Below are 27195 nucleotides of genomic sequence, written 5' to 3'. Positions count from 1 at the left end.
GACTAGCATGGAGCTTTCCATGCAGAAACAAGATACTGAACCAAAGTAAATCAGTAATTCCAAATTGTGGTAAATGCTGTGTAGAAAACAGATTCCTATGATAACAAGTATCAGAAGCTGGAACCTAATTTTAGATAGAGCATTAGAGAAGGTTGTTCTGAGAAGCTGGCATTAAATCTGAGGACTGAAGGATAAGGAGCCAGCTATGTGAAATGAGCAAGGGGTGGGGACACATGGGCAATCATTCCAGACAGAAGGAACAGTATACGCAAAACGGAGGGTCGGGAGTCGAGTGAGAGAAGGGAGCAATGGGGTCAGGTGCCATGGACAGATAGGCAGGGCCCAGCTAAGTTGTATCTACTTCATTCCCTTGCAGCAGGACACCATCGGGATAAGTCTGTATCTCGGGATGATTTGATTGACGTTTTGAGTTCTGTGTAGAAAGTTGGTTGTTGCAGAGCGAGAATGGACACAGGGCGGTTACCGGGCCATGGCAACCATCCAGTTGACTGTTGATGGAGGGTTAGGCTTGGGCAGCAGCTGTGGAGATGAAGAAGGGTTGGATTTGAAATATATTTTAGGGGTAGAAGAAACGGGACTAGGTGTTTGATTGGATATGGCATAAGGGGCTGGTGAAAGAAAAGGAGGAATTAAATTCAACTTCCAAGTTCTTTCTTGAGCAACTGGGCAGATGATGCCATTTACTGACATGAAGAAAATATTGAGAGAGGAACAAGGTTGTGGGGAGAAAAATAAAAACTTTGGGTTTGGGACAGTTTGAAATAGAGAAACCCATTAGACATTCACATGGAGATGTGAAGCCCCTAGAAGGATACACACACACACACACACACACACACACACACACACACACACGCACGCATATATTTAGAATTCAGAGAGCTTGGAGCTGGAGAGAGAAATTTGTGTCATCACTTAAATATTAATTATTTATTATATTGTTAATATATAATTTAAACATATTTATATATTTATTATTAATATGATTTTATATGTTAACATTAAAATTATATTAATCCATATAACAAATATGAATTTATTCACTGCTATATATTGAGGGCCCACTGTGGGTGAGACTCAGATGAGGAAAAGGAGATATGATGGTAAAGAGGAACCTGCATGATCTGAGGCAGGCTGGCAGGAGAGAGAGGGCTTCATGAAGCAGTCTCACATGTACGTGTAAAATTAGAGCGACAGTAAGTTCCGCAGAGGAGAGGGTTCTGTGAGAGGGCATAATAGGGAGATTTGACTTAGTCTGAGTAGAGACGGGGTTCGGGAAAGGCTTCCCAGAGCACTGGAGAATGAGGAGTGGGGAGAGGGTATTGGGTAGAAGAAAGAGCATGGATGAAAGGTCACGTGACAGAAGACCAGCGATTTAGATTTGGGTTCTCAGATGTCAGATATACTGTGATTTCAATTTAGGAGTCCAAGAGTACATCCCAGGAGCATGCATTTCCACAAGCCCTTCAGGCAATCCATTTCTTCAACAAGTATTCATTGAGCACCAAGGTATGCCTGGGACTCTTCCAGGTGCTAGGAATTCAGTAATTAATGTGAAAAGTTTCCTTCCTTCATGGAGCTTGTTTCTGGTGAACCTGATTCAGGAGGTTCACAGATCCTGGGCACATCTTGAGAAGGTTTGACTTAAGAGATGTTAGCCTAGAACAGAGCCATGAGGCATGCCATCACTTAGAGCTCTAAAGGAGGAAGAGCAGCAGCAAAGAAGCTAGTGATCAAGTGGCTAGTGAAGGAAGAAGTCAGGAAAGTGGTGTACATAAGCAAAAGCTGAGAGAGGAAACGGCTTCAAGATGGCCGGGTCAGTGGTCCACTAATGGTGCTGAGTGGTCAAGTAGAACGAAGGCAGAACAGTCCCCCTTGAACTTTACAACATGACATCATTGGTGATCTTGAGCAAACCAGTTTTTTTTCTGAATAGTGGGAGTAGAAAACAGACTTGAGTTGTGTTAAAGAGTGACTGGGAAGTGAAAAGTTGAAAGTGAGAGGATATTGGCAATTCAAAAGTTAAAAATTGCCGACAACTCTAGAGAAATTTGCCTTCAGCTTGGGACTTCATTATTGTCCTGCAGGAAAGAGTCCTGTGGCAGTGGTGAGGTTAATCTACTTCTTTTAGCCTAATCTGTCCATCTGAAAGGAGGAAAGTAATAATTCATTCTAAGAGTGAGATTGTTGAGGGTGAAATGGGGTAGTATATGCACGCAATGAATCCTCATTAAAAGTAATGGCTTACTAAATATTAAGCGAAAGCAAAAATAAGATCAGAATTCTTATTATTATTAAGTGATTTTCAAGGGAGGAAATAGGAGAGGTCAAGCAACTTGCCCCGATCACACAGCTAGTAAGTGGCGGCTGCTAGAATTGGAACCCATGTCTTCTGACTTGGTGCTACGCTGTGCTTGCTCCACTTGGTGTTATAATTTTATTCCTCTCCAGAATTGTAATCTGCTTAAGTAGAGGCTGAGTGTCTGTCGACTTTGTATCCCCACCACCACCACTGCATTTACCCCAGTGCCTGGCACAGGTAAAGTTCTCCACCGTGAGTGGCATCAAAGTGAAAATCCCAGACTCTTGGCTCAGCCTTCTTGGGCTGCTCTTGTTTCTGACATTCCAGTTTGTATTCAGGAGAAATGCTTTTGACTTCAGACCCCCAAGCTAATGTGGTTACACATATCAGCAGCGGAGGAGGTGGGGCAAAACAGGGGTAAGGGTGGAGAAAGCACTTGAAAGTGACAGTAGAAATGGTATAGTGTTTGCAGAAAAATAACGTGTCTGTATCTTATTGAAAAATAAATACACTAATAATAAAACATAAGGAAGCAAATAAAACTAATTGATTATTGTTAGGTGTCTATATCCATATCTGCCTGTCTGTCTATCTATCTCCATCCTGGTGCAGTTTTTTCCTCCAAAAAGAAATACTGCGATCATCAGAGATTACCGGTAGGAAGATTCCCTGGAGGATCAGACATCAGGAAGCATTCTCAGGACCCATTAAGGAGCCTGGGGACAGTGGGCTCTAGGAGTCCTGTGGAGGGAGAGCTCGAAAGCTGTCTGTCACCTCTTGAAAGAAAGGACTGTAAAAGGTGAAGTAGACTTACTCTGTGCTGTCTCCCTGGGATCTTACTGACTCAGAGGAATTAAGTAGAACAAGCCTGTGGAGAATGTCCAGGGATCGTACTTGGTTCCTTTATTTCCTGTAATGGCAAGAAATGGCTTCCTGTAGAAGCTGTGCATTCTGGGTCGTCACTAGAGTCAGGGGTGAGCGTTTTCTGGGAACTGGAGAAGGGAAGTGAAACCAGACCATCCCCAGATTCCTTCCCAAATCTCTTGAGTTGAATCATTTGAAATTGCCATTTTTATAGATCCAAAATAGTAAAAAAATTGACCATTTCATACAGTTCAACCAAAAACTATAATCCTGACACTACAATGCAGAGGTATGGATGGCGGGAGACCTTCTTGCTGATTTAAAGATTGATCAGTTGGTAGAAGTCTGGGATGATATATTAAAGCCTCTCAATTTTGTGAGCCAGATGAAAGGCATTCTTCTTCCTGACTCTATTTGTATAGTATATTTGATGAGAGAGTGCCAGCATCGTCTATGTACTACCCTCCTTGCTCAGTGATTATGTGAAAAGAAAGGAAAAAGCTGGGGGTGATTGTCTAGACAGTCTTAAAATAGCTGCTCCCAGGTGCAAAGGAAGCAGTTAAAATGCAGACAAAGTATGAGTGTCCTTTGCCAAAAATACAGTGTGTTTGAACTTTCATAGGTTCCCTGTAAATTCTGAAGGAGAAAATGGCCAGAAGACTAAATCCCAATAATTATGATCACTAGTTACTTTAAGAACTAGTAGAAATGGTATAGTGTTAGCAGAAAAATAACATCTGATTGAAAAATATACCACCACTTCACACAGAGGCATTCTCTGCATGCTAAATTACATAGAAATTTTTGAGATAATTATTTGGATAATTTAGAACTAAAATAGTCCAGGCTAAAATATTTAGCTGACTGAAACACCTGTGCAAGCTTTAATTTAAATTATACAGAAAATTGGCTTCATTTTTCACTTCACAGTGGAGGTCTTGCAATAAAAAAACAAGATAGTTGATGTAAGTCCCCCATCAAGTCATATTACATTCTGTAGCATTGGTGCAGTTAATAAGATTGCATTGAATCAAAAATGCATTTCTGGTTAAACAAACTGTGGTATTGGGTCATACCTTAGAATACAATTCCACAGTAAAAACGAATGAGCTATTGATACGCTCAACAACTTGGGTGGATCTCAGGGACCTTATGCTGAGCGAATAAAGCCTGTCCAAAAAACGAAAAGCTACATGCTATATGATCTCATTTATGTAACATGCTTGAAATGGCAAAATTATAGAAATGGAAAACAGATTAGTGGTTGCCAGGTTTAAGAAGGTGGTGGATTGAGAGGGAAGTGAGAGTAACTATAAAGGGGTAACATGAGGGATCCTTGTGGCGATGGAATGTTCTGTGTCTTGACTGTTGTGGTAGTCACATACATCTACACATGTGATAAAATTGCATAGAATTAAATACACACACACCTTCACACACACACAAATGAGTGCAGGTAAAACTGGTGAAATTTGTATGGTATCAATGTCAGTTTCCTTGTTGTGACATTGTATGCAAGATGTTACCACTGGGGAAGGCTGGGTGAAGGGTACAAAAAGGCTCTCTGTATTATTTCTTCCAGCTGAACATGAATCTACAATTATCTCACAATAAAAAGTTTAATTAAAAAATGCATTTTCTCAAAACCATTGAAATTGGGTCAAACCCTGGGTATTAATGTTGGAAGAAAGACTCCTTGATGTATTCACTCCCCTAGACCTGGGGATGGAGAAGCCCTCTGAAATCACCGGTAAGCCAAACCACATGTATATCAGTGGGTAGGCTCTCTGCACTGTGGACAAGGGAATGCGTGTACTCTTTAGAACATTTTAGTTTGCTTTGTGTGTTTTCGCATCCTAAAAATTTGCAAATGAAGGTGAATACATGAATACATCGCTAAGATTCATCAGCACTCTAAATACAGGAGTAAACCGGGTGTCATTGGGAGGCTCTGTAATGGGAAGCACCAAAAAACCCTGGATAATTTGAGTTTATTCAAATTGAGAAGGCCTATTTCTAGGGGATAGGTCTAAGAGAAGCCTGCTGAAAATAGGGGTAGCAGAAAGACGGTCACTGAGTGTGAGCTACGCGTCTAGTTCTTGTGAGAACACTTAGCTAAACCTTTAAAATCTATTAAAGGAACTGAAATGAATAGATTAGAATGAGAAGTAAACATATCAGTTGGAAATATTCTTGTACTTAGGTACTTTGCTCTCATTCACTTAGCAATATGCTGAATTTTGTTAGCTGTTTATACATAGCTTCACAGCTGATTTTACAGTCAGCCATAGCTGGTTATGGCTAATCACTTTCACTTGCCCAGCGAAGTCCAGTCGACAAATAGTTACCGGTTATGTTATGACCCCATAACAACACTGGGTGAGGTGGAATACCCGGATTAGACCAAAAGTGCTTCTCTATGATGGCTTCAGACCTCCAAAACTAATAAAGTGAAAGAATAAGACATAGTAAATCAACACCAGCTATATAGCATTGGAACTCAGGTGGAGAGTTTGGTTCGTGGGCCCAGCTGCCTTTACTTTGCAGCTCGCAGGGCCCTGTGTTCGTCCTACCTGTCTTAAGCAGTTTCACTCGTTTAGAGTGTGAGCCGTTGGCTCATTTCTTCTACTTATTTTATTTAACAAACTCTTCTAAAATACTGACCATGTGCCAGGCACTATAAGAGCATCATAAATATTAGTTCATTAGTTCATTAATACTCAAAGCAAACCTAGCTTATTTGCATTTCGAAGATGAGGAAACTGAGGCACAGCAAGGTTAAGTCACTTACCCAAAGTCACACAGCTAGTCAAGTATGCTTTCCTTTTGGGATCCGCCTCCAGATGCCAGTCTCTATGATCAAGCCATTAATTCATGTTCAGCTAGAGTCCTAAGTCAGGCATGATTGATGAAGCAAAGGAGATGCTTACATCTCATATGGTGACTCCATTCATTCCCTCATTCGTCTTTATCCCTTCATTCAGTCCTTCATCAAACATCCTTTAAATGCCAACTGTGTTCAAAGCATTATGATGGGCAATGTAAGCACAATATGATTTTGGCTCTCATGGAATTTACATGCTATGCAGGAGATAAGACTTGTACACAAGTCTTTAGGATGAAAAGCCTTTGGAGCAAATAGCCTGACAATGGCCCAGATAAAATGTCTAAGGGAGAACAGATAAAGCAATTATTGCCTCCAGTTGGGGAAAGGAAGGGAGGATCATTGAAGTCGGCTTGAAAGAGATGGCATTTGAGTGGGTCTCCAGGAGAGGCGGTGTTCATACTTGGGAAGAAATTTCATCTTGCTAGTCTATTAGGGACACATTCCTGAAAAAGAGTGTATGCTCAAGGATTGGAGACTAGGGCAGTGGTGCAGAGGGGAGGAAAAGGGGGAAGGGAGAGAACGTCTAAGGAAAATGGGGCATACACTAAGAGGTAGGAGGAGAACAGCATGTTGGGACCAGCCCATAAGACTGTCCAAAGCCCTGAGGGGTTGTCAGTTGTCCTTTTACATATTGGGGAACTACTGGAAGTTTATAAACCGTGGAATGGCATCAACAGACTTCTGCTGGCAGTGAGCAGGAGGGATTAGAGAAGGGGAGGCTTCAGGTAGGGAAACTGTCCTATCACATGAGTCCATTCAAAAAACTATGAGGGGCTCAACAAAGAGTTAAACCTAGAATTACCACATGACCCAGCAATCCCACGCCTAGGTAGATGCTCAAAAGAGGCAATTCTACTCCTAGGTGTATGTTTCAAAAGAATTAAGAACAGGCATTCAAAAAAATTCTGGTACGTGAATGTTCATTGTAGCTCTATTCGCAATAACCAGATAGCAAAAGCAACCCGGATGTCCATCAACAGAAGAATGAGTAAACAAAATGTGGTCTATCTATACAATGGAATACTGTTTGGCCATGAAAGGGAATGAAGCACTGATTCATGCTACAATATGGGTGCACCCTGAAAACATTAGGTCACATATTGTGCAGTTTCATTTATAGGAAACATCCAGAATAGGCAAATCCACAGAGACAGAAAATACATTAGTGGTTTCCAGGGGTTGGAGGGAGGGAGGGAGAATGAGGAGAGACTACTTAATGGTACTACTGGCTTTCCTTTTGGGATGGTGAAACTGTTTTGGAACCAGATAGAGGTGATGGTTGCACAACATTGTGAATGTACTAAATGCCATTGAAGAGTACACTTTAAAATGGCTAATTTGATTTTGCATGGATTTCACCTCAATAAAAAAAAAAAAAGCCTATATGGGCCAGAGCCAAGGCAAGGATGTGGGAATACAGAGGAATAAGGAAGAGGTCAGAGAAGCCACTCAGGAGAATTGGCCAGTTTTGTGGGGTAATAAGGGAGAGCAGGAAGGGGGGATCCTGAAGATTCTAGCTTGGGTGCCGAGATGAATGGTGACACCCTTTGTCAAGTGACTTGGATGATTAACCAAATCTGTTCTCTTCATTTTGATGCTGCCACTTACAAGCTGTGGGTCTGTGGGCAAGTTTGTCCGCCTTTCTGCCTGGACAGTGGGGAAACTGGTGTTGTTGTGATGGCTGAATGAGGGAGCATATCTGGAGCCTGGCACACAGGAGGCCCTCAGTGAATGTTTGTGGAATGCACGAAGGATTACGCTTATTTGTTCTTCAACATTAGGCCAGCCTATTCAGAGATACCAAAATGGTAGTTGCTGTGCTTTCTGGAACTCTAAGACACATGTGTATCTTGTTAACCCTTGAGAAATTCGGTGGGTTGCCTTCGGACTTTCAGTCAGCATGGTGGAGCACCCTGGGCTTAGAACCATGCGTAGACAGTAGCTGGCCTGTAGTGAGTGCTAAATAATTGTTACCTTTTGTTGTTGTTGTTATTGTTGTCATTGTGGTGGTGGTGATCATAAAACGATGGCCAGAATCTGCCTGAGAATACATTGTAACACAGATGCAGTTCTGGAACAACTTGCTGGAAAGAGATGAGATAGCAAAAAGAAATGAGGGTTAGCTAGTCAGACTATTTAATTACTAAATTGAAATGTTGGGAAAAAATGACTACTCCAGTGTTGATCCTTAAAACCTTTACCATCACAGAGAGAACAAATGAATCACCCTCCCAGCACCAGCTCCAGGAACTTCCCATAATGAGCCCATGACCCTGGCGTCAACAGTGCCCAGTTTTGTCAGCCTTCGTGAAGTTCATTATTAAAGTGAGGAATCTTTTCTTGTGTAGGTGTAATGGGATTCGTTGAATTACAAAGATGCTAGAGCTGCCATTTAGAGGAAAAGCTCCTTTCGAACGCTTGCCTGTTTTAATGAGTCCCCATCATGCCTCTATGATTATCAAATCAATTGCCTTTCACAGAATTAGCTATTTTATAGCCCTGAGAGAATTTGATTAGAACATTCAGTTATTTGGTCTGAAGAACAATCTAGCTGTGGGTTAATATTCTTTGGATTGAATGGGTTGAAAATTAAATTGACAGTAGAATTTTTGTACACAAAAGCCTCAGGTGCCTTTTGGCAACTTCAGGACACCAAAATAACGTTAGGCTTGGAGATGAGTTGCACTAAAAAGATTTTGTACTGCTCCCCACACAATCCAGTGTATTAATGCTTGTCCGCTAAATCACTGGGTACATGGCCTGTACCGTAGCTATACCACCACACAGAATAATACTAGTCAGATGTTTGGGGATGAATGTACAAAGTTCGGAAATGACTTTAGACACGTTATTATTCTTCCTTCAGTAAAATAAGAACATTATCACCAATCTGACACCAAACAACAGCATTCACAGCACAAAAGTGATTTTCTTGTAATGTCAGGGATTCAATGTAAACTATCACTGCATGTTTGAATGGGTGCCACGTTAATGCATGCCCCCAGAAGCGAGCCAGGTGCTGACTAAATCAGCAATGCCGGTTTTCATGCTTTTGCCGTCCCTGTAAGGTGCCTTCTAACGGAGTAGATTAACCAAAGATTTGAGCTAACTTCTGTGGTCACCAAGCCTGTTGTAAATGAAGTCTTTTTGTTTCGATAAACACAGTCTGTTTTCCTTTTTAGCATAAGATATTACTCAGAAGCAGGTTGTGTTTGACTCAAAATTCCTAGGAAGCAGTGTGCTGTTAGGCTCAGTCTCAACTATTCCTATCTTTTTTTTAAATTGAAGTATAGCTGATTTACAATGTTGTGTTAATTTCTGCTGTACAGCAAAGTGACCCAGTTATACACATATATACATTCTTTTTCATATTCTTTTCCATTATGGTTTATCCCAGGATATTGAATATAGTTCCCTGTGCTGTACAGTAGGACCCGGTTGTTTATCCTATCTTTTTACCCCAGCACCTGCATTCCTGGCACCTAGTAGAGGGCTTGGTAAGTAGTCACTATGTTTTGGTGAAGTGATGTTTCTTGCTTTTCTTTTGGTATCCAAATGTCTCTATACTCACCAATGGTGATAATACCTCTGGATGATGGTGCTTACTTGGTGTGCCCTTCCCAGAGGTGTTTACCTTTCCAAAATTATTTGGTACTTTGCAAAACATCCAGCAAGATCAAGTCTCTCCAAATCTTAAAAGGGCTGAACTCAGTTTGGCTTTAGAACAGAAGAATTTGATTAAAGTAATTCATACTGAAGGGTAAATGACTGTATATTTCGTCCTGAACTATTTGCAATTAAGAGGAACTTTTTTTCCCCAAGTCTTTGCAATGGATTGTGGGAGCACGACTTTGTTTCTTTCTTAGTAGGAATGAATGCCAGATGCCCTTTCCTTACCTCAGCTTCTCATTCCTAACCCGTTCAGAATCTTGACACCTGTCTCCTGAAATGTTGATGACTTATAATCTAAAGAATATCGTAGACACCCAGGAAAAGTAAACACACAGGAAATATTTTTTTCCTTCATAGCATGAAGTTTTCTATTTTTCTTTCCTTTGGGTGGGGTAAAACGTGAGTAATTTACACAGTGATAGTCCCTAATGTAAAATTATAAAGTAATTTATATTTAGGAACATAGGTTGTTTTGTTTTAACTTAATGTGCATTTATTGTGTAATCAATGGATTATTTGCATCATCTATTCATGACTTAATTAAGGTGTCTACCATGGCATTATTTAGTGAATTAGTTTTAAAAAATGATTTTATTTGGAAAAGACACTATAAGCCACTGACGAGAAATTTTAGCCAAAGTTTAACAAGTGTTTAGTTCACGATGAGGCATTTGCAGCTGTAAGCAATCATATTACTCTGCCATCACTTAGGTCTTTGGAAAATTAAGATGTTTACTTAGGGCTGTTAAAAGTTTGATTTTAATAGTGACTCCTAAGCAATACAGAATATCGCTTATGGCTGACATCAGGGAGGGCAAAAAGACAGTTATTCAAACTCACTGCTTAAGCTTTAGCCATATTAATTTTTATGATGTGTTTTTCTTATCATGTCAAGTGATTCCTGTTTTGCAGTGAAGGCATCGCATTGACTTGGTATCAAAGCACATACTTTCTGCTCCAATAAGATATGTTCAGTTAGAGAACAGCAGTGCAAGGATTGCTCATTTGAGGCTGCTTCTACTGTCCCTTCAGTCTTCCGTTTTGTTTCCTGCTCCATAAGATGTCAACAATAGCAAGAAAGGATAGTTAAAATTCTGCCTTCCATGGAAGAAAAAAAATGTCTTTGGTAATCACATGTTCTCCAAAAAGGGATTCTCATCACAGTTGAATTGGGTGCTTCTTGCTTTGTTGCACAAGTTAAACCAGAAAATACTTTTATCTAGAGCGGGGTTTCTCAGCCTCAGCACTATTAACTTCGGGACCAGATTATTTTTTTGAAGGGCTGTCCTGTGCATTGTGGGGTGTTTAGCAGCATCCCTGGTCTCTACCCACCAGGTGCCAGTAGTGCCCTCCCCCAGTTGTGGCAACCAAAAATGCCTCCATATATCCCCAAATTCCTATGAGCTGGAAAGGCACCCTAGTTGAGAGCTATTAATCTAGCAAGAACTACTTTTTTTAAAAAAAAGAAGTTTGATCTGTGATGTTTTCCTTTTTCAAATGAGATCTATTTTAGATCCTTATAATTTCAATCTTTATAATTTCAATAATAAATGTCAAATAATTACAGAATCAAAATTTAGGTTTGAGATGTTTGCGTGGGAATGTGAATAACATAGTGACAATTTTTTCTTAATGAGTAATTTATATGTACAGACTAACAAAGATTTTTTTTCTGACATGCATTTAATTATATGAAATGTCTTTTGGTGATATGATAATATGATTACATTTAGTGATAAATGAATCATCTTCATCAGAAAATTATAAAAAGAAATGAGAAAGAAATAAACAATTTAGAAAAATAGTAATAGCTTTCATATTTCATCTTTTATTATTGAAGTAAGCATGTTGTCCCCACTTGACTTGCTCAATAATTATTCTTAAAATTTCCCAACATTTCTTGTCAAATTTGAATAATTCTTCTGCATTGTCAGTGAATATATCGTAATTGTTTTTTCTAATTTTTTTTATTTATTTATTTATTTATTTATTTATTTATTTATTTATTTATTTATTTATTTATTTATTTATTTATTTATTTATTTATGGCTGTGTTGGGTCTTCATTTCTGTGTGAGGGCTTTCTCTAGTTGCGGCAAGCGGGGGCCACTCTTCATCGCGGTGCGCGGGCCTTTCACTGTCGTGGCCTCTCTTGTTGCGGAGCACGGGCTCCAGACGCGCAGGCTCAGTAATTGTGGCTCACGGGCCTAGTTGCTCCGCGGCATGTGGGATCTTCCCAGACCAGGGCTCGAACCCGTGTCCCCTGCATTGGCAGGCAGATTCTCAACCACTGCGCCACCAGGGAAGCCCTATCATAATTTTAATAGTTGTTGATAAGCATTTTAATCTCTGGATTTATTATCATTGAACAATGTAGTCACATGTTTTAAAATAAATTTAGCCAAGAAAATTTGCCTATTTTCCTTATTTGGAAAATTAATTTCTCAGAATAAAAAACTGAAAGCAGAGTCAACCACCTTTGACCTGCATATACTTTTTCTTTGTTCACTTTACTAGCAAGTTCTACCAAGACAAATTTTAAGAGCGAAATCTCACTTAAATGCTTATTGCAGTTGAATATTTCTGAAATAATCTCCCCAGGAAGGGTTTTTGGCCAGTTGATTCCTGAGTAATTGCTGCAAACTATCAATATTTATCTAAGATAAATGTGATAGCTAATATAAAAATCTTTAGAATTTCAGGGTGTACCATCCTCAGTAATATTACTCTGAGATTCTGTTCAAACAGGAGAAACAGATTGTTTTCCTTCATCTAAAGTATAACATAAGCAACATCATTCCCATGCAGTTTCCAATGATAACACAATCTGTGCTTCCATTTTGTAGAGAGCGTTATGCAAAACAGTGATAATGTTTTGGTTTAAGCCTCAAATCACAAATTCTGGATGAGAATCCTTAGAAATTTTCATAAGATCATCAGAAGTATTTTAGTGGATTTTAATAATGTTTATGCCTAAGAAGCAGTCATTCCAGGTTTGTCAATCTGTTCTGATTAAATATGAACATTTGTATACAACACTTTGGCACAATTCACAGAATGAGTTCTGCATGAATATAAATTTTTGGACAGTTTTATAATATTTGCTACAATTGATCAAACAAGTTTATGTAAATGTGTGCTATCAGTGCTTTTAACTGGGATAATTCCCTCACCCCAACCCCAAGGCATTTTTGCCAATGTCCGGAGACATTTCTGTTGTCACAATTGGGAGGCGGTGGTTTGCTCCTGGCATCTAGTGCGTGGAGACCAGGGGTGCTGCTAAACATCCTTCAATGCACAGGACAGCCCGCCATGACCAAGAATGACCCAGCCCCAAATGTCAAGAATACCAAGGTTGCGAAGCCCTGTACTATAGATGATTAACTAAAATATTTTCTTTATTCTCCGACAGTTCCTTGAGATGTTCCTCAGACCTGAGACATTTTGCAGCTCTAAAGTTGACATTAGTGTTTCAGTCTTACTCATGTATATCTCATCACAGTACAAAGAAAAGATAATCCCTTAGTTGGTCCCTTATCTCATTTTCCAGAGCTGTCATTTTTAACTGCAATTCCTTCATAAAGATTTCTCGCTAAGATACCGGCAGCTTTGATATTTATGGTCAGTTTATATTAATGATGGGAGTAAAAAGTTTTACCCTATTCCTGTGACAAATGTTGTTGAACTTCTGATGCAAACTTGTTTTGATACCTGCTTTGTGTGTTATTGTGCTTTTAATATCTGAATTTGAACAATGTGGGACCTGCTATAATGGCTATAGCTGAACTGTGCATCCTTCTGTGTGATGGGCAGTTGTAACTTCTTTTGGCACAATTTTGTTTTTAATAGGATTACGTTCGATTTGAAAATGAGTGTGTGTGTGTGTGTGTGTGTGTGTGTGTGTGTGTGTGTGTGTGTGTGATATCTGTTGAAGTTCTGGGAGCTAAAATCTGAGAACCAACAGATTTCTAAAAATGTATTCTTTTATTCATGCATTCATGCATTTTATTGAGAAGTTACTCATGAGTGGCATTTATCTCACTGGTCTTTATATATAATATTATATTTCTTTAGAAAAGATGTTCATTTTGGAAAATGTTCACTTATCCCATCTTTTATACTAATTTTTACTTCAAAATAACATTTTGCAACTAAATTTGTGCCTAATAGAACAAATTTTTAAACAAATTGGAACTACAGGCCAATTGTTGCATCTGAAAACTCTTACAGTCACCATTTCTCCTATTGTAGTGCTTCCAGTAAATTCTCTTCACAATTTGCAATAAATTATCTTTTTATATTGGACATGTCTTTAACACAAAAAACCCCAGCACCTAACACATATACAGCTGTAGATGTTAAAATGCAGAGTTTTGTATTATTACAGCCTATGAGTTCTTTCTTTTTTGGCATAGTTTTTTTTTTTTAGTGACAATTTTATTTCAGTGTTGCTGGACTATATCATTTATTCAGTGGCTATTTGCTGAAATGTTTGCAATTAGGGGCATTTTGAATGCTTAATTGGAACAAGGGGATCTTATATTTAAATTGGAATTATTCTGTAAAGTCTGAATGTTAGTGTGTACATGCACACGCAGCTATCCATCTACAGATATATTAAGGTGGAAAGAGAGACTTTCTCTGAACTGGTCAAAACACACATTTTCCTTTTCTCCATTAGGGCATAAGTTTTTTCCCATTCTTCCATCTATCCTGTTCTCCCACCATAAAAGACATTCGGGATACGTTGCAGGTGGCCTGTAATTTATAATCATTTCAGTAATGAACTCCATCATTCTTGGGATTATTCCCTGTCTTGTCACACATTAACTCCTTGCTCCGGACAGTCTCTGCTTTGACCTCATCTGTAAAAATTTGCCTCCTTTTTCAATGTCTGCGTTTCGCTTTCTGGAGAAATAACGTTTGTTTCTCAAAGATTTGAACAAATAGATTATGAAGTTTTTCCCAACTGCACCAGCGCAAAGTGACTTTCTTTTTCTCAGTCCTGCAACTGTTTACCCATTAAAATTACCGATCACATTTCCTTGGGTATACGTCTTGTCTCTGATTGGTACCCGTTGAGGTCTGAGACAGCACAGCCCATATTCTTTAACTTGACCCTGAAGAGATGCAGGCCTAGCTTTTATTTAGGTTAAGGTTGGCATCTGGGGAACCGTGTTCCCATTGCATGCTGCAAACATGAGCCAACACAACCCCTAAATCCAGCGCTGTCAAACTAACATGAGGAAGCAGGCAACAGAAGTGTCTCTGAGAAGCTTTGTTCTTTGAACCACATCTTGAGTGTGGCTAACGTGGTTGACATCCAGCAAAGCCAAAATTTACTTGAAGTAATATGGTTGGTTCAGTACTGTAGACAATAATTGGAGACCTAAAAAAAAAAAGAAGCTAGGAGAATAACATCTGCTTTTCCGTGTGATATTTTCCCCCCAACTGTTTAGAGAATTATAAATTGCTCCATCAAGAGCTTGTTTACAAGAGCTTGGCCAGTTTCAAAATGAAGCTGGCTTTGAGTCGTCCCTGTTTCATCTCACTGTTTGGAAAATAAATCTGAATCGTTAAGATGTAAATACATCAAGTTAAAAGCCAAAGGCAGTGAAACCCAAGTAAAAGCAAGAAATGTACCATGATTTAACTATTATCCTGGGTGGAAGAAGGTACATGGTAAGAATTTTTATATAATGTCTTATTAAATTAAGTGGAGAGAATTTGAGAGCACCATGATATCTCTTTTGTATAGTATGTAACACTATGATTTATATTAACAATTGATGATAATGAAAGTTAAAGTACGTACGTGGGGATAGCCGTATGTTTACTAAAATATACATTGGTAATGAGATAGAGATAAAGATAGAGGTAGAAGTATAGGCAGTGCTTCTCAAAGTGTAGACTTCACACCACCAGCATTGCATCACCTGGGAACTTATTAGAAATGCAAATTCTTAGACTGTGTCAATGATATGCTGAATCAGAAACTGGGGATGGGATAGAGGAATCTTTGTTTTAATAAGAAGCCCTCCAGGGGATTCTGATGCACATTCAACTCTGAGAACCACTGATATATAGATGGATGGATGGATGGATGGATATATGGGTATAGTTGCAGGTGTGTATATAGATATAGGCATAGGTATAGGTATCAATACAGATACTAATACAAATATAGATATAGATATAAATACAGATTTGTGGATATATAGGTAAATCTAGATATTTGGACTTGCCATCACAGGATTTTTGTAGAGGAGCAAATTATTTATTTTTAATTATATGATTGAGGAAAACCTGTTTTTTTCTAGGCAATGACTCTATGACTTATAAACTGAGAAACTCTGCTTGGGATTCATTTGTTGAATGTTTCTCCATTAGGTTCATTTAGTGTTTGCCCTATCATGTCTGTCGCAGGGGTAGTTTCCTTTGTTGCAAAGCTGGTTGCTCTTCTCTCCCCTTTGTCCTCTCTTTTTTTAAGTTGAATTTTATTTATTTTTTAAATATTTATTTATGTATGTATTTATTTATTTTTGGCTGCATTGGGTCTTTGTTGCTGCGAGCGGGGGCTACTCTTCGTTGCGGTGCGCAGGCTTCTCATTGCAGTGGCTTCTCTTGCGGAGCACGGGCTCTAGGCTCACGGGCTTCAGTAGTTGTGGCACGTGGGCTCAACAGTTGTGGCTCACAGGCTTCAGAGTGCAGGCTCAGTAGTTGTGGCTCACAGGCTTAGTTGCTCCGCGGCATGTGGGATCTTCCCGGACCAGGGCTCGAACCCATGTCCCCTGCACTGGCAGGTGGATTCTTAACCACTGCGCCACCAGGGAAGTCCCCCCTTTGTCCCCTTTGAGGCTGGTTTCTGTGATTGGATGTACAAGTGAATGGTAGCAGAATTCTGAAGCCAATGATATCCTAAACCTTGGGCCATTTTGCAGAATTCTTTTTTGTTTGTGTTTTGCCCTTACATTTTTGTTTTTGAGCATGTGTAACTTGTTTTCAGCCAGCCATTCATATGAAGCACTGTTTACAGATGGGGGTGAATTAGGAACAACTTAAACATCTGATAAAAGGAACTTTTAAAATACATTATAGTAGATTTCAAAATAGTATGATATTATTTGGGAAGAAATATCTCAATACGCAAGAAAAATATTTGGGAGAATATTCACTAAGATATAAACAGTGATTGATTCTTAGATTATAGATTATTTAAATATTATTCATTTTGCTTATTTCTATATTTCTGATATTTTTTAGTTTTAAGCTTGCATTGCTTTTATAATAAGGAAAGATAATACAAACTAATATGTATATTAAAAATAAAAATCATAAGAGGTAGATTACAATTTTTTATCTTCTCCCCCTCCCCACTATACCCAGAATTTAATAGTCTGCCAATTATGCCACCTCTATTTGTTAATCAGTTTTCAGATTAAAAAAATACTGCTGGTTGGTAAAATTAAATGACAGATCTGCCCACAGAAATGACAGGAAGTCCACTGTAAATAGATAATTGATTTAGTCGTTGAAACCATGTAGAATTCCTATTTAGGGAGAAGGGACTATTTAAGTGTATGTAGCCATAAGAACATGTCTCGCTTTGCTTTTTACGCAAGATGTATGGTGACTCGTCATTCTCAGGAAGTGTTTTGAAGTGGATAATGGCTCTTTTCCTGATATTTGCAGGCACATGGCTTAATCCTCTTTGGAAAGCCTTCCTTTGACGATAAACATAGACGTTGGTTTTAGCTTAATTCTCCTTCCCTAAAATCACTTCCTGCTTTGAAATTATACAATTCCATAACAAGTGTGGATAAGCAGCAGTTAACAGATGGGGAAATGAGCCATTTTATTTCTGTCCTACACATAAAGCCGAACCCACAGAATCGTGCCCCAAGGTGGGACTTGGCTCATTTCTCCAAGCTGTAGGATGCCCTGGAATAAAGCAACGTGCTGTGAACTGTGATGGTGGACCCTGGATCACTTTGGTGCCCCTGGCTGATAATAATTGCCAAACCCATTTAAACCAGCTTAAATAATTAGGAATTGTAGAGGCTTGTGTCACCAAAAATCTATAGGGATAATGGGTTTCATCCAGTGACTCTGGTCTTTTTCCTGCAATTCTCTTGACTTTGTGTTCCTCTAAGCATCTCTAAGCTGGTATTGAGAGAACCTGTGGCAGTTTGGGGATAAATCTGACAATATTTAGGCCAGTGGTTTCCAACTTGGGGTAATCCACTCCCAGGAGACGTCTGGCAATGTCTGGAGACATTGTTGGTTGTCACAGCTGAAGAGATGCTACTGGCATCTAGTGGGTAGAGGCCAGTGTTACTGCTGAACGTCCTTCATATACAGGACAGTCCCCACAACAGATGACCCCAAATGTCAATAGTGCTGAGGTTGAGAAACCCTGGCATAGAGGAAGAAAAGGTTTCCTTTTTCCTGTGTCTCTTGCTTACAGTCAAGGGAACATTTTGCAGAAGCCTCCAGACACCTTTCCATCACGTGCCTCTGGCTGTAAGGAAGGCTGCTGGCTTTCGGTCTGGGTTCCAGGATCAATCATGGGCAGGAAGGGGGATACTACCAAGATCAGCTCATTCAGCCCCAAAATGCGTGGGAATGCCCACTCTATACATTGTCCATGTGAAGAATAAACACACATCATGGAATGGTACTATTTTGTTCTGAGCAAGAAAGGGTAATTCAGGCATCATTAAGAATCCTGTGAACTGCCAAAGAATAAACCACTCTCTGTAGCAATCCAAGTCCCCACTGTGGGATTTGGGAGAGCTTTTTTGCACCTCTATTTTCTTCTGCGTCATCTGCATTAATACCTTTCTAGAAAAAGATAAGACTGGAAGTGACTCACTGACAATCCGAAGATTTTCTCAAGGAAAATTATCTTCAATGAGGAGAAATGAGTATTTTAGGGAGGGTTTGCAGAACCACTTTCTATGCTGAGTCATTTAGAAATTTTTATTATTAATCGAGGTGAGAGATGATTTTAGCTTGGCCCGGAGTGGAACAGTGGAAATGATGAGAAAAGGTCAGATTCGGGCATGTTTTGAATGCAGTGACAGTAGGATTCCCTAATGGATTGGCTGTGGGGTACCGTATGGAGTCAGAGGTGATAGGGAGTCAAGGTTCTGGCCTGAGTCACTGAAAGGATGAACTTGCCATCGACTTAGGTGGCGGAAGCCATAGAGGAGTGGGTTGAGAGGAAGTTGAAGAACTCAGGGAATTCAGGAAAAAAGGTCCTGGTTGGAGATATAAATTAGGGGGTGATTAGTGTATAGATGTCATTTAAAGCTTTAAGATTTGTTGAAATCACCGATAGAGTAATTGCAGATGAAAAGTAAAGGAGATCCAAAGACAAAACTATGGGAAATTCCAACAGTACGTTACATTCAGGGAGGTGAGGAGGAAATAGGAGACAGCATAGGAGACAGAATCAGTGGCTGGTGAGCTAGAAGGACACCCAGGAGAGTGTGGCATCTGAAAAGGCAGGAGAAGAAAGTGTTTTAAAGGGCGGGGACAATGGGCTGTGATAGGTAGGTGTGAGGCTTCCGATGAGTAGATGACAGTAAGTCTGTTTGCCAAATACAATCCTAGGTGAGGCATAATTATCAGTTAGCACACTTGTCAATAGTGCCCACTTGGACTCCTAAAAGAGCTCTGGTTTGGATACATTATGGGGTTTTCTGCTGATGGGTCAAGTAAAATGAAGACTGAGGATTGAGCAGTGTCAAGGTTACTGGTAACCTCAAGAAGAGCAGTGTTGATGGATGGAGGGGGCAAAAGCCTGACTGAAGTGGGTTCAAGAAAGACTGGGAAGAGAGGAAATGGAAGGCAGGGTATATGAACACTTCTTTGAAGGCTTTTTTTTTCCTGTAAAAAGAAGGAGAGAAATGAAGAGGTGGCTAAAAAGGGAAGTGTGATCAAGAACTTTTGTATGGTGGGAGTTATAACAGTACGTTTTAATGTTTACTTTTACTTTAATGGGACTCAGCCGATTGAGAAGAGGAAATTAGTGAGAAGAAGAGGAAATGTATAAGAGAATGGCTGGAGTGATGCTCTTGAGTAGGCAAAAGGGGATGGAACCTAGTGCACAGAAGATGCAAGCAAGATGTAATAACGGATGGGACATTTAATGCGAAATAAGAGGGTGAAGGGAACTCTGGAGAAAGCAAATGACAAAAGCAAAGACAGAATCCGAAAAGTATGAGAGTGAGCAGTTCTGTTGAGCAGAGTGTGCAGGGTTTGCTGGGAAGAAGGGCAAGAGAAGGATTTGGAGGAATGGATTAGGGTCAGGTCATGGAAAGCCTGGGGTCTTGTGCCGAAAGGTCTCAACTGACTGAAGAACAGTGGAAGGGTTTTAAGCAGGGAAGGGCCACGTGAAGAGAGGAATGTCACAGCAGACCAGGCAGGAAAGCATCTCCAGCATCTGTTAAGCACTAATGCTGAATGCCCTGGAGGTGTCAAGGAAGACCGGGGAAAACCTGTGGGTGAGATAGAGACAAAGCAAGACCTGGTGAGATCCTCACCAAAGCTTCCCTTTGCTTTTTGGACAAGGGCATGGTTTATTACCACATTTATTTACTTGACATCGAAAACAGTGCTGGATGTCTTCTTGTTTTGTTTTTGTTTTTAACTTAAGCTCTTCTGTCATATTCTGGAATTTAGGTATCTTTCCCTAAAAGAGAAAAAACAGCCGCCTTTATCTCTTGAGCAAGCCAAGAAACCTCTTCCTGCTTTCAATTTTTATTTTCTTAACATTATCCACTTATAGCCTAAAACATAGTCGAGTTATGGGCTAAGGCACTTACCTTCCTATTCTTTCCATCTGGCCAAATGGTTCATCCTTCCTCTCCAAGGTGAGAAATGCCCGTCCCTTTCATGCCATGTGTACATGGAGGCTAACAAAAGATATTTAACAAAGATGATTAATTTTACCGAGAAGACTGCTGATAAACTGCATTTCTGGACACTTAGTGAGCTTAACATCAATTAATAGTGTATGTTTTTCCTTTACGTGAAACATTATCTTGAATTTCTCAGAATTAAACCACAAATTTAAAAAGTGGACACTGATTTCTGTTGTATATTTTTCTAAAACAATACACGTAAGTCTAAATAAAGAGAAAAAAATAGCTTTCAAGTTTTATTTGCATAGGAACTTCCTGGAAAGCTTCTTAAAATGCAGATTCCTGGGCAGGAGTCCTGTTGTGGTTGATTTGGGGCTGGACTCCAGCTGGTCCGTTTTGTTCATTACACACCATTATCTGATTATGGGGCCGGGGAACCACAAGCTTTCCAGGAGCCCACACAAATGTCTACAAGCTGAAAAGGAAATTATTGGCTCCCAAGATAATTATGTAAATTCTTAGCTATATATCTAAAAACATAGTATGTCAATTTCATTGACAGTGTTTTTAACAATCTTATCACACATGAAAGAGATTTATAATGTACATTTTTCTGTCCTAGCAAGTATTCCTGAAAATACACAGTGATTACTTAAAAGTAATGCCGAACAAGAATTCTGAGTTACTCATTGCCAAATCATGTCAAAATCAAAATTATAAAAATTATTTACAAAATTAGGTGATAGGCCTCAAAAGTAAGCGCTTAAAGAAACAGTCCTGGGACTCTACTTTTGATTAAAAGCATCCCCAGGTGATTCCAATCACATTTGGAGAACCAAAGGTCTAAGTGGATGTTTCATACCACCAGAGCATTCTTGTCTTCATCCAAACAGTTATCAAATTTTCTCATCACCCACTAAGTGCAAGGCAATATGCTAGATGGTGAAAATACAGTTGTAAACAATATTATTGTTGTGAAGCCTCCAGACCAATGGGAGAGACAGTCGATAGACAAATGGACAAGCATATGAAAGCAATTACAAACTGAGATAAGTGCTGAGAAGAAAACCAATGGAATGTTGAGATCGAGAAGCCAGGGAACATTGATTTCAGATTGGGAAGGTCAGGGAAGGCTTTACTGAGGGAGCGGGATTGCACGGGGAGGGGGAGGGGTAAGCTGGGACAAAGTGAGAGAGTGGCATGGACATATACACACTACCAAATGTAAAATAGCTAGCTAGTGGGAAGCAGCCGCACAGCACAGGGAGATCAGCTCCGTGCTTTGTGACCACCTAGAGGGATGGGATAGGGAGGGTGGGAGGGAGGGAGACGCAAGAGGGGGGAGATATGGGGATATATGTATATGTATAGCTGATTCACTTTGTTATAAAGCAGAAACTAACACACCGTTGTCAAGCAATTATGCTCCAATAAAGATGTTAAAAATAAATAAATAAAATAAAATAAAAACATGGACAAAAAAAGAATAAAGAAGGAGGAGCCAGCCCTGTGAAAATTCCTGGGAAGAACAGTTCAGGCACTGGGAACAGCACGGGCAGAAACCTATGCAGCACCCAGCTTGTCTTGTTTATGAGCGTCAGGAGAGCAGGAGGAAAGAGAGAGGCATGATGGGGGAGGCCGAGGAGGTCAGCCCAGACCCTTTTGCACAGGGAAATCCTGTGCAGATGGACTTTATTTTAAGTGAAGTGAATTGACAGTCTCTGCTTGCTTGTTTGTTACTTTGAAAGCTCGGGTATGGCATGGTATTTTGTGTAGCAGTTGAACACTCAGCTGTGGACTCAGACTTCTTGAGTGTGAATTCTGGCTTTGCCCTGTAGAGGCAGAGTGATCTTGGACATATTCCAACCTCTCTTTGCTCAAGCCCTTACCTGTAAAATGGAAGTAATAATAGTACCTACTTCAAAAGGATGTTTAACATATTTAATAAATACATGATAAGCACCATATATGTTTTGATAACGTGTATTTAAGGAGATCATTCTGGTTTCCTCTCTGGACAATTAGTTGGGCAAGGGCAGGAGTGGACATGGTTAGGTTGGTTAGAAGGCTGTTAAATTTGTTCAGGAGAAATGTGATGGAGGCTGGAGGTGGGATGGTGAAAGCAGAGTTGGAGAAGAGAGGTAGGATTCCTGATTTTTTTTGGAGGCAGAGTTGACACAACCTGGGAATGGATTAAATGTGGACATGAAGTGAAGAAAAGAATTAAGAAAAACCATTTGGTTTCTGGCTCAACTAATTGGGTGCATAAAAATCATCATCTTCATCATCATCAATCATCATCAATATCATCAACCTTTATTGAGCAGGTCTGCATGCCAGGCACTGAGATAAATGCTTTATAAACACCTCTTAAGATGTAGGAGGCTTAGGTACAAAGACGTTTGCCAGAAAGGAAAGTCAAGAGTTCAGCACTGGATAAATGAAGTCTGAGATGACCCTGAGATACCAGATGGAAGGGTCAAGAAGGCAGTTGGATAGTCGACTCTATAAAACTCAGAGATGACTGGTTTGAAGATAATGTTCACGAGTCATGAACTTTGCAATGGAATTCACCACAGTGTTCTTTTATATAATGATTTGGGCTGTTACAGTAATGTTTTATTTCTTTTGGCCTACTCCTTTTTTTGAGTTCAGGACCTGCTTCCTAACAACCTTTGTGTCAATTGAATTTTCAGTCAGTTCTCCATAGTGTAAGATAATGCGTTGCATTAACATTTCTGATTCTGAATAGAACTCTACTGAGCTCAACTTGTCTACTCTGAAGTCCATATTCTCCATGAAACATGTCCTAGTTAAAACTCAAGGAAACTTTAGTTCAAGTTATGCTCTGAAATCAACAGAATAATATTAATTCATATGGGTATAGAAAATCATTTACTTACAGTGTTTAAATTGACATTTGAACAGTTTTTCCAATCCCACACAGTTAGTGGCATAAGGTCTTGAGAAAGCATGAAACATTTTTTTATCAGCCTCATATTTCGGCAAGCTTGCCAAGCACAGTTCATTTTCCATAGAAATTCACAAACCTGAGCAGTGGCCAAATTTTCGGAGTCGCTGAATATAAGCCAGTGAATAAAATTGTTAAACCCTTTGATTTCCCCCCACTTTTTTCCCTTAAAAAGTAACATAGCATGTGCCTCTGAGTTTTATTATTTGACATCTATTACCCACAGCACTCAAGTGTGTTTGAGAAAAAGCCTGTATGAACATTCCAGCACAGAATGAACACAGGCGGGGTCTGTTGGGAACATTCATTTGCAGCCTTGCTTATCCCTCAGATGGGAAAGCCTCCTCCTTCCACCGACGTCCTTCAGAGGGCAATGGTACCAACTTGTAAAAATAAATAATTTTTTAAAAAATTTATTTTACTGAAGTACAGTTGATTACAATGTGTTAATTTCTACTGTACAGCAAAGTGATTCAGTTATACATACATATGCATTCTTTTTCATATTCTTTTCCATTATGGCTTATCACATGATACTGAATATAGTTCCCTGTGCTATACAGTAGGACCTTGTTGTTTATCCATTCTATATATAATAGTTTGCATCCGCTAATCCCAAACTCCCAATCCATCCCTCCCCCTTGGCAACCACAAGTCTGTTCTCTATGTCTATGAGTCTGTTTCTGTTTCAAAACTAAGTTCATTTGTGTCATATTTTAGATTCCACCTGTAAGTGATATTGTATGGTATTTGTCTTTCTCTTTCTGACTTATTTCCCTGAGTATGATCGTCTCTAGGTCCATCCCTGTTGCTGCCAATGGCATTATTTCATTCTTTTTTATGGCTGAGTAGTATTCCGTTGTATATATTTACCACATCTTCTTTATCCATTCATCTATCAATGGGCATTTAGGTTGCTTCCATGTCTTGGCTATTGTAAATAGCGCTGCAATGAACATTGGGGTGCATGTATCTTTTTGAATTCTGTTTTTTCTCCTGATATATGCCCAGGAGTGGGATTGCAGGATCATATGGTAACTCTATTTTTAGTTTTTTGAGGAACCTCCATACTGTTCTCCATAGGGGCTGTACCAATTTACACTCCTAGCAACAATGTAGTGTAGGAGGGTTCCCTTTTCTCCACATCCTCTCCAGCATTTATTATTTGTGGACTTTTTAATGATGGCCATTCTGACCAGTGTGAGGTGGCACCTCATTGTAGTTTTGATTTGCATAAAAATGAATAAGGGCTTTTAAAGGCTGAAAAACTTTCAGACAGATCCAGAATAGGCAGAAATTACATGCTGGTCCAAAATGTGATAAATTCCAGACGCTATGCATTGTAACTAATTGGGGCCACTAGTGAACCTTTCTCTTAAGACTGGTCCTAATAACAGAATGCATTGACTCAAACAAAATCTCGAGCATGGGACAGGATGGAACTAGTTATCATTAAGAGAATAATTTTCGTAGGCATTGGTACATTGTGCCCAAGGATAGTTTGGAAAGATAAAGGATATGGAAACAAATAATACAAATGAGTATCAATAATTAAAATGTGTCAGTAACTCTAATGTAGTTCTCTTTGTGAATGATAAAATTATGTAAGAATGTTGGATTTCTTTAACCCAATGACCACTGTGGTAGTCTCTTCATTGAATTGCTTCCTTCATTGGCATCACCTGTTAATTTCATTTTTACTTATAATTGTAAAAATGCACAATAGCGTCTAGAGGCAATACCCTTATTTTTAAAATGCTCAAAAAAATAGCCCCTTTCCCTTCAAAAAAAAAAAAGGGTGAAGGGTAACAATTAGTACTGAATTTCAGCTATGAGAAAGTTACTGAGCACTGAGCTGTGAGGGGCCACTGTGCTTACGTCACGTGTCATCTGTTTGGAGAGGGCGGCTACATGGGATACAGGAGCAACTGTAAGTTCGAAAGGACTCTCACAAATGGGAACCATGGGCGTGCTGGGAATGGAGTCACCACCCGGGAATGAAGGAGTCAGGGCGGAGAGGGGCCAAACCATGAAGCCAGAGCAGAATTCTTGTCAACAGTGGCCTAGAAATGAAGCTGAGGAGAAGGGTCCCGGTTTGCCAGGGGCCGGTAGTCACGGTTCTGTGCTTGGGGAAGCCCTCTCTCACCATAGCCCCTGCCAAGCCACATAGGTGAATCTACAGGAGTGAGGGTGATCTCAGAAGAGCCCAGTGTAATCGGGGAAGGGTTGGGGCAAGGCAATAAGAGCTAGCGTTTCATTTTTTAACGGAACAGCTTTATTGAGGTATAATTCACATACCATACAATTCACTCATTTAAGGGGTGTAATTTAGCGGTATAGTCAGAGTTGTGCAACCATCACCACAATCAATTTTAAAAGTTTCATCACCCCGAAAAGAAACCTTGTGCCCCTTAGTCATTACTGCCCCCAATCCTCCCATCTGCCTCAGCCCTTGACAACCACTAGTCTTTTGCCACTCTGTGGATTTGCCTGTTCTGGCCATTTCGTGGAAATGGAATCATACAATATGTAGTCTTTTGTGTCTGGCTTCTTACACTCAGCATAATGTTTTCAAGGTTCATCCACGATGCATGTAGCATGTATCAGTTCTTCCTTCCTTTTTATAGCTGAATAATTCCATTGTATGGTTGTGTCACATTTTGTTTCATTATTCATTGATTGATGGACATTTGGGTTATTTCCACTTTTGGGCTATTATGAGTAATGCTGCTGTGAACGATTTTGCATACAAGTTTTTGTGTGGACAAATATTTTCAGTTCTCTTGGGCATATAACTAGGAGTGGAGTTTTTGGGTCATATGGTAACTATACGTTTAACATTTTGAGAAACTAAAAACTGTTTTCCAAAGCATTTACATTCTAACCAGCATTGTATAAGAGTTCCAATTTCTCCACATCCTCGCCAGCACTTCTTTTTATCCATCCCAGTGGGTGTAATGTAGTGTCTCATTGTGGTTTTGATTTGTATTCCCCTGAGAGCTAATGATGCTGAGCATCTTTTCATGTGCTTCTCGGCCATTTGTATATTTCCTTCAGAGAAATGTCTATTCAGAGCCTTTGCCCATTTAAAAGTTGGGTTATTTGAGTTTTTTATTATTGAGTTGTAAGATTTGTTTATATATTCTGGGTACAAGCCCCTTATCAGATATATGAGTTAGCATTTAATTTACATGCATTCCCTCCGGCATTCATACTGCATCTCTACCATTTACTTTAAACTGGTATACATCCATATAACCATTTACCTCAGTTTTGTAACTTTTGGAATTTTACCCCTAGTAAGTTCTCGGTGCCTCTCCACCTCATGTTGCAAAGGAGGCCTTTCAGAGCTGAGAGTTCCCCAGGGTGTCTGACTCAGAGGATCACAGTGACCCCAGGCCTTCTCCCTCCCAGGGCCTCTAGCTGCACATTCCAGCCAGGGAGCCTGCCTGCCCTGCCCGGCTCCTCTAGCTCTCTGAGCAGTATCCCTGTCTCCAGGCTCCTTCTCTGTTCCCACACTGGCCAGGGGCTCTGTGTGGGGAGGATGGGAGGTCAGTTCTGCCTGGAGCTGCTGCTACTGCTGAGATGTAAGGACCCTGGAGAGGTAA

At 39.8% G+C, this 27195-nt stretch overlaps 1 protein-coding gene across 12 annotated transcripts in view; it reads left to right on the top strand.

The window, feature by feature from the left end:
- The window catches only part of ARHGAP6 (Rho GTPase activating protein 6), a 491169-nt gene that overhangs the window by 313727 nt on the left and 150247 nt on the right, over positions 1-27195 (top strand). Inside the window, exon 1 of one of the 12 annotated variants that reach the window (XM_082375537.1) lies at positions 22022-27191. The exons of the other annotated variants lie outside the window; for them this stretch is intronic. Coding sequence (XP_082231663.1) covers positions 26913-27191 — 279 coding nt within the window. The 5' untranslated portion in view covers positions 22022-26912. Of the gene's footprint in view, positions 1-22021; positions 27192-27195 lie in introns of those variants that run through there. 12 annotated transcript variants of the gene reach the window in all.

The sequence above is a fragment of the Balaenoptera borealis genome (assembly GCF_965194805.1).
Source record: "Balaenoptera borealis genome assembly, chromosome: X".
NCBI lineage: Eukaryota > Metazoa > Chordata > Mammalia > Artiodactyla > Balaenopteridae > Balaenoptera > Balaenoptera borealis.
This window is presented reverse-complemented; position numbering and strand designations above follow the sequence as displayed.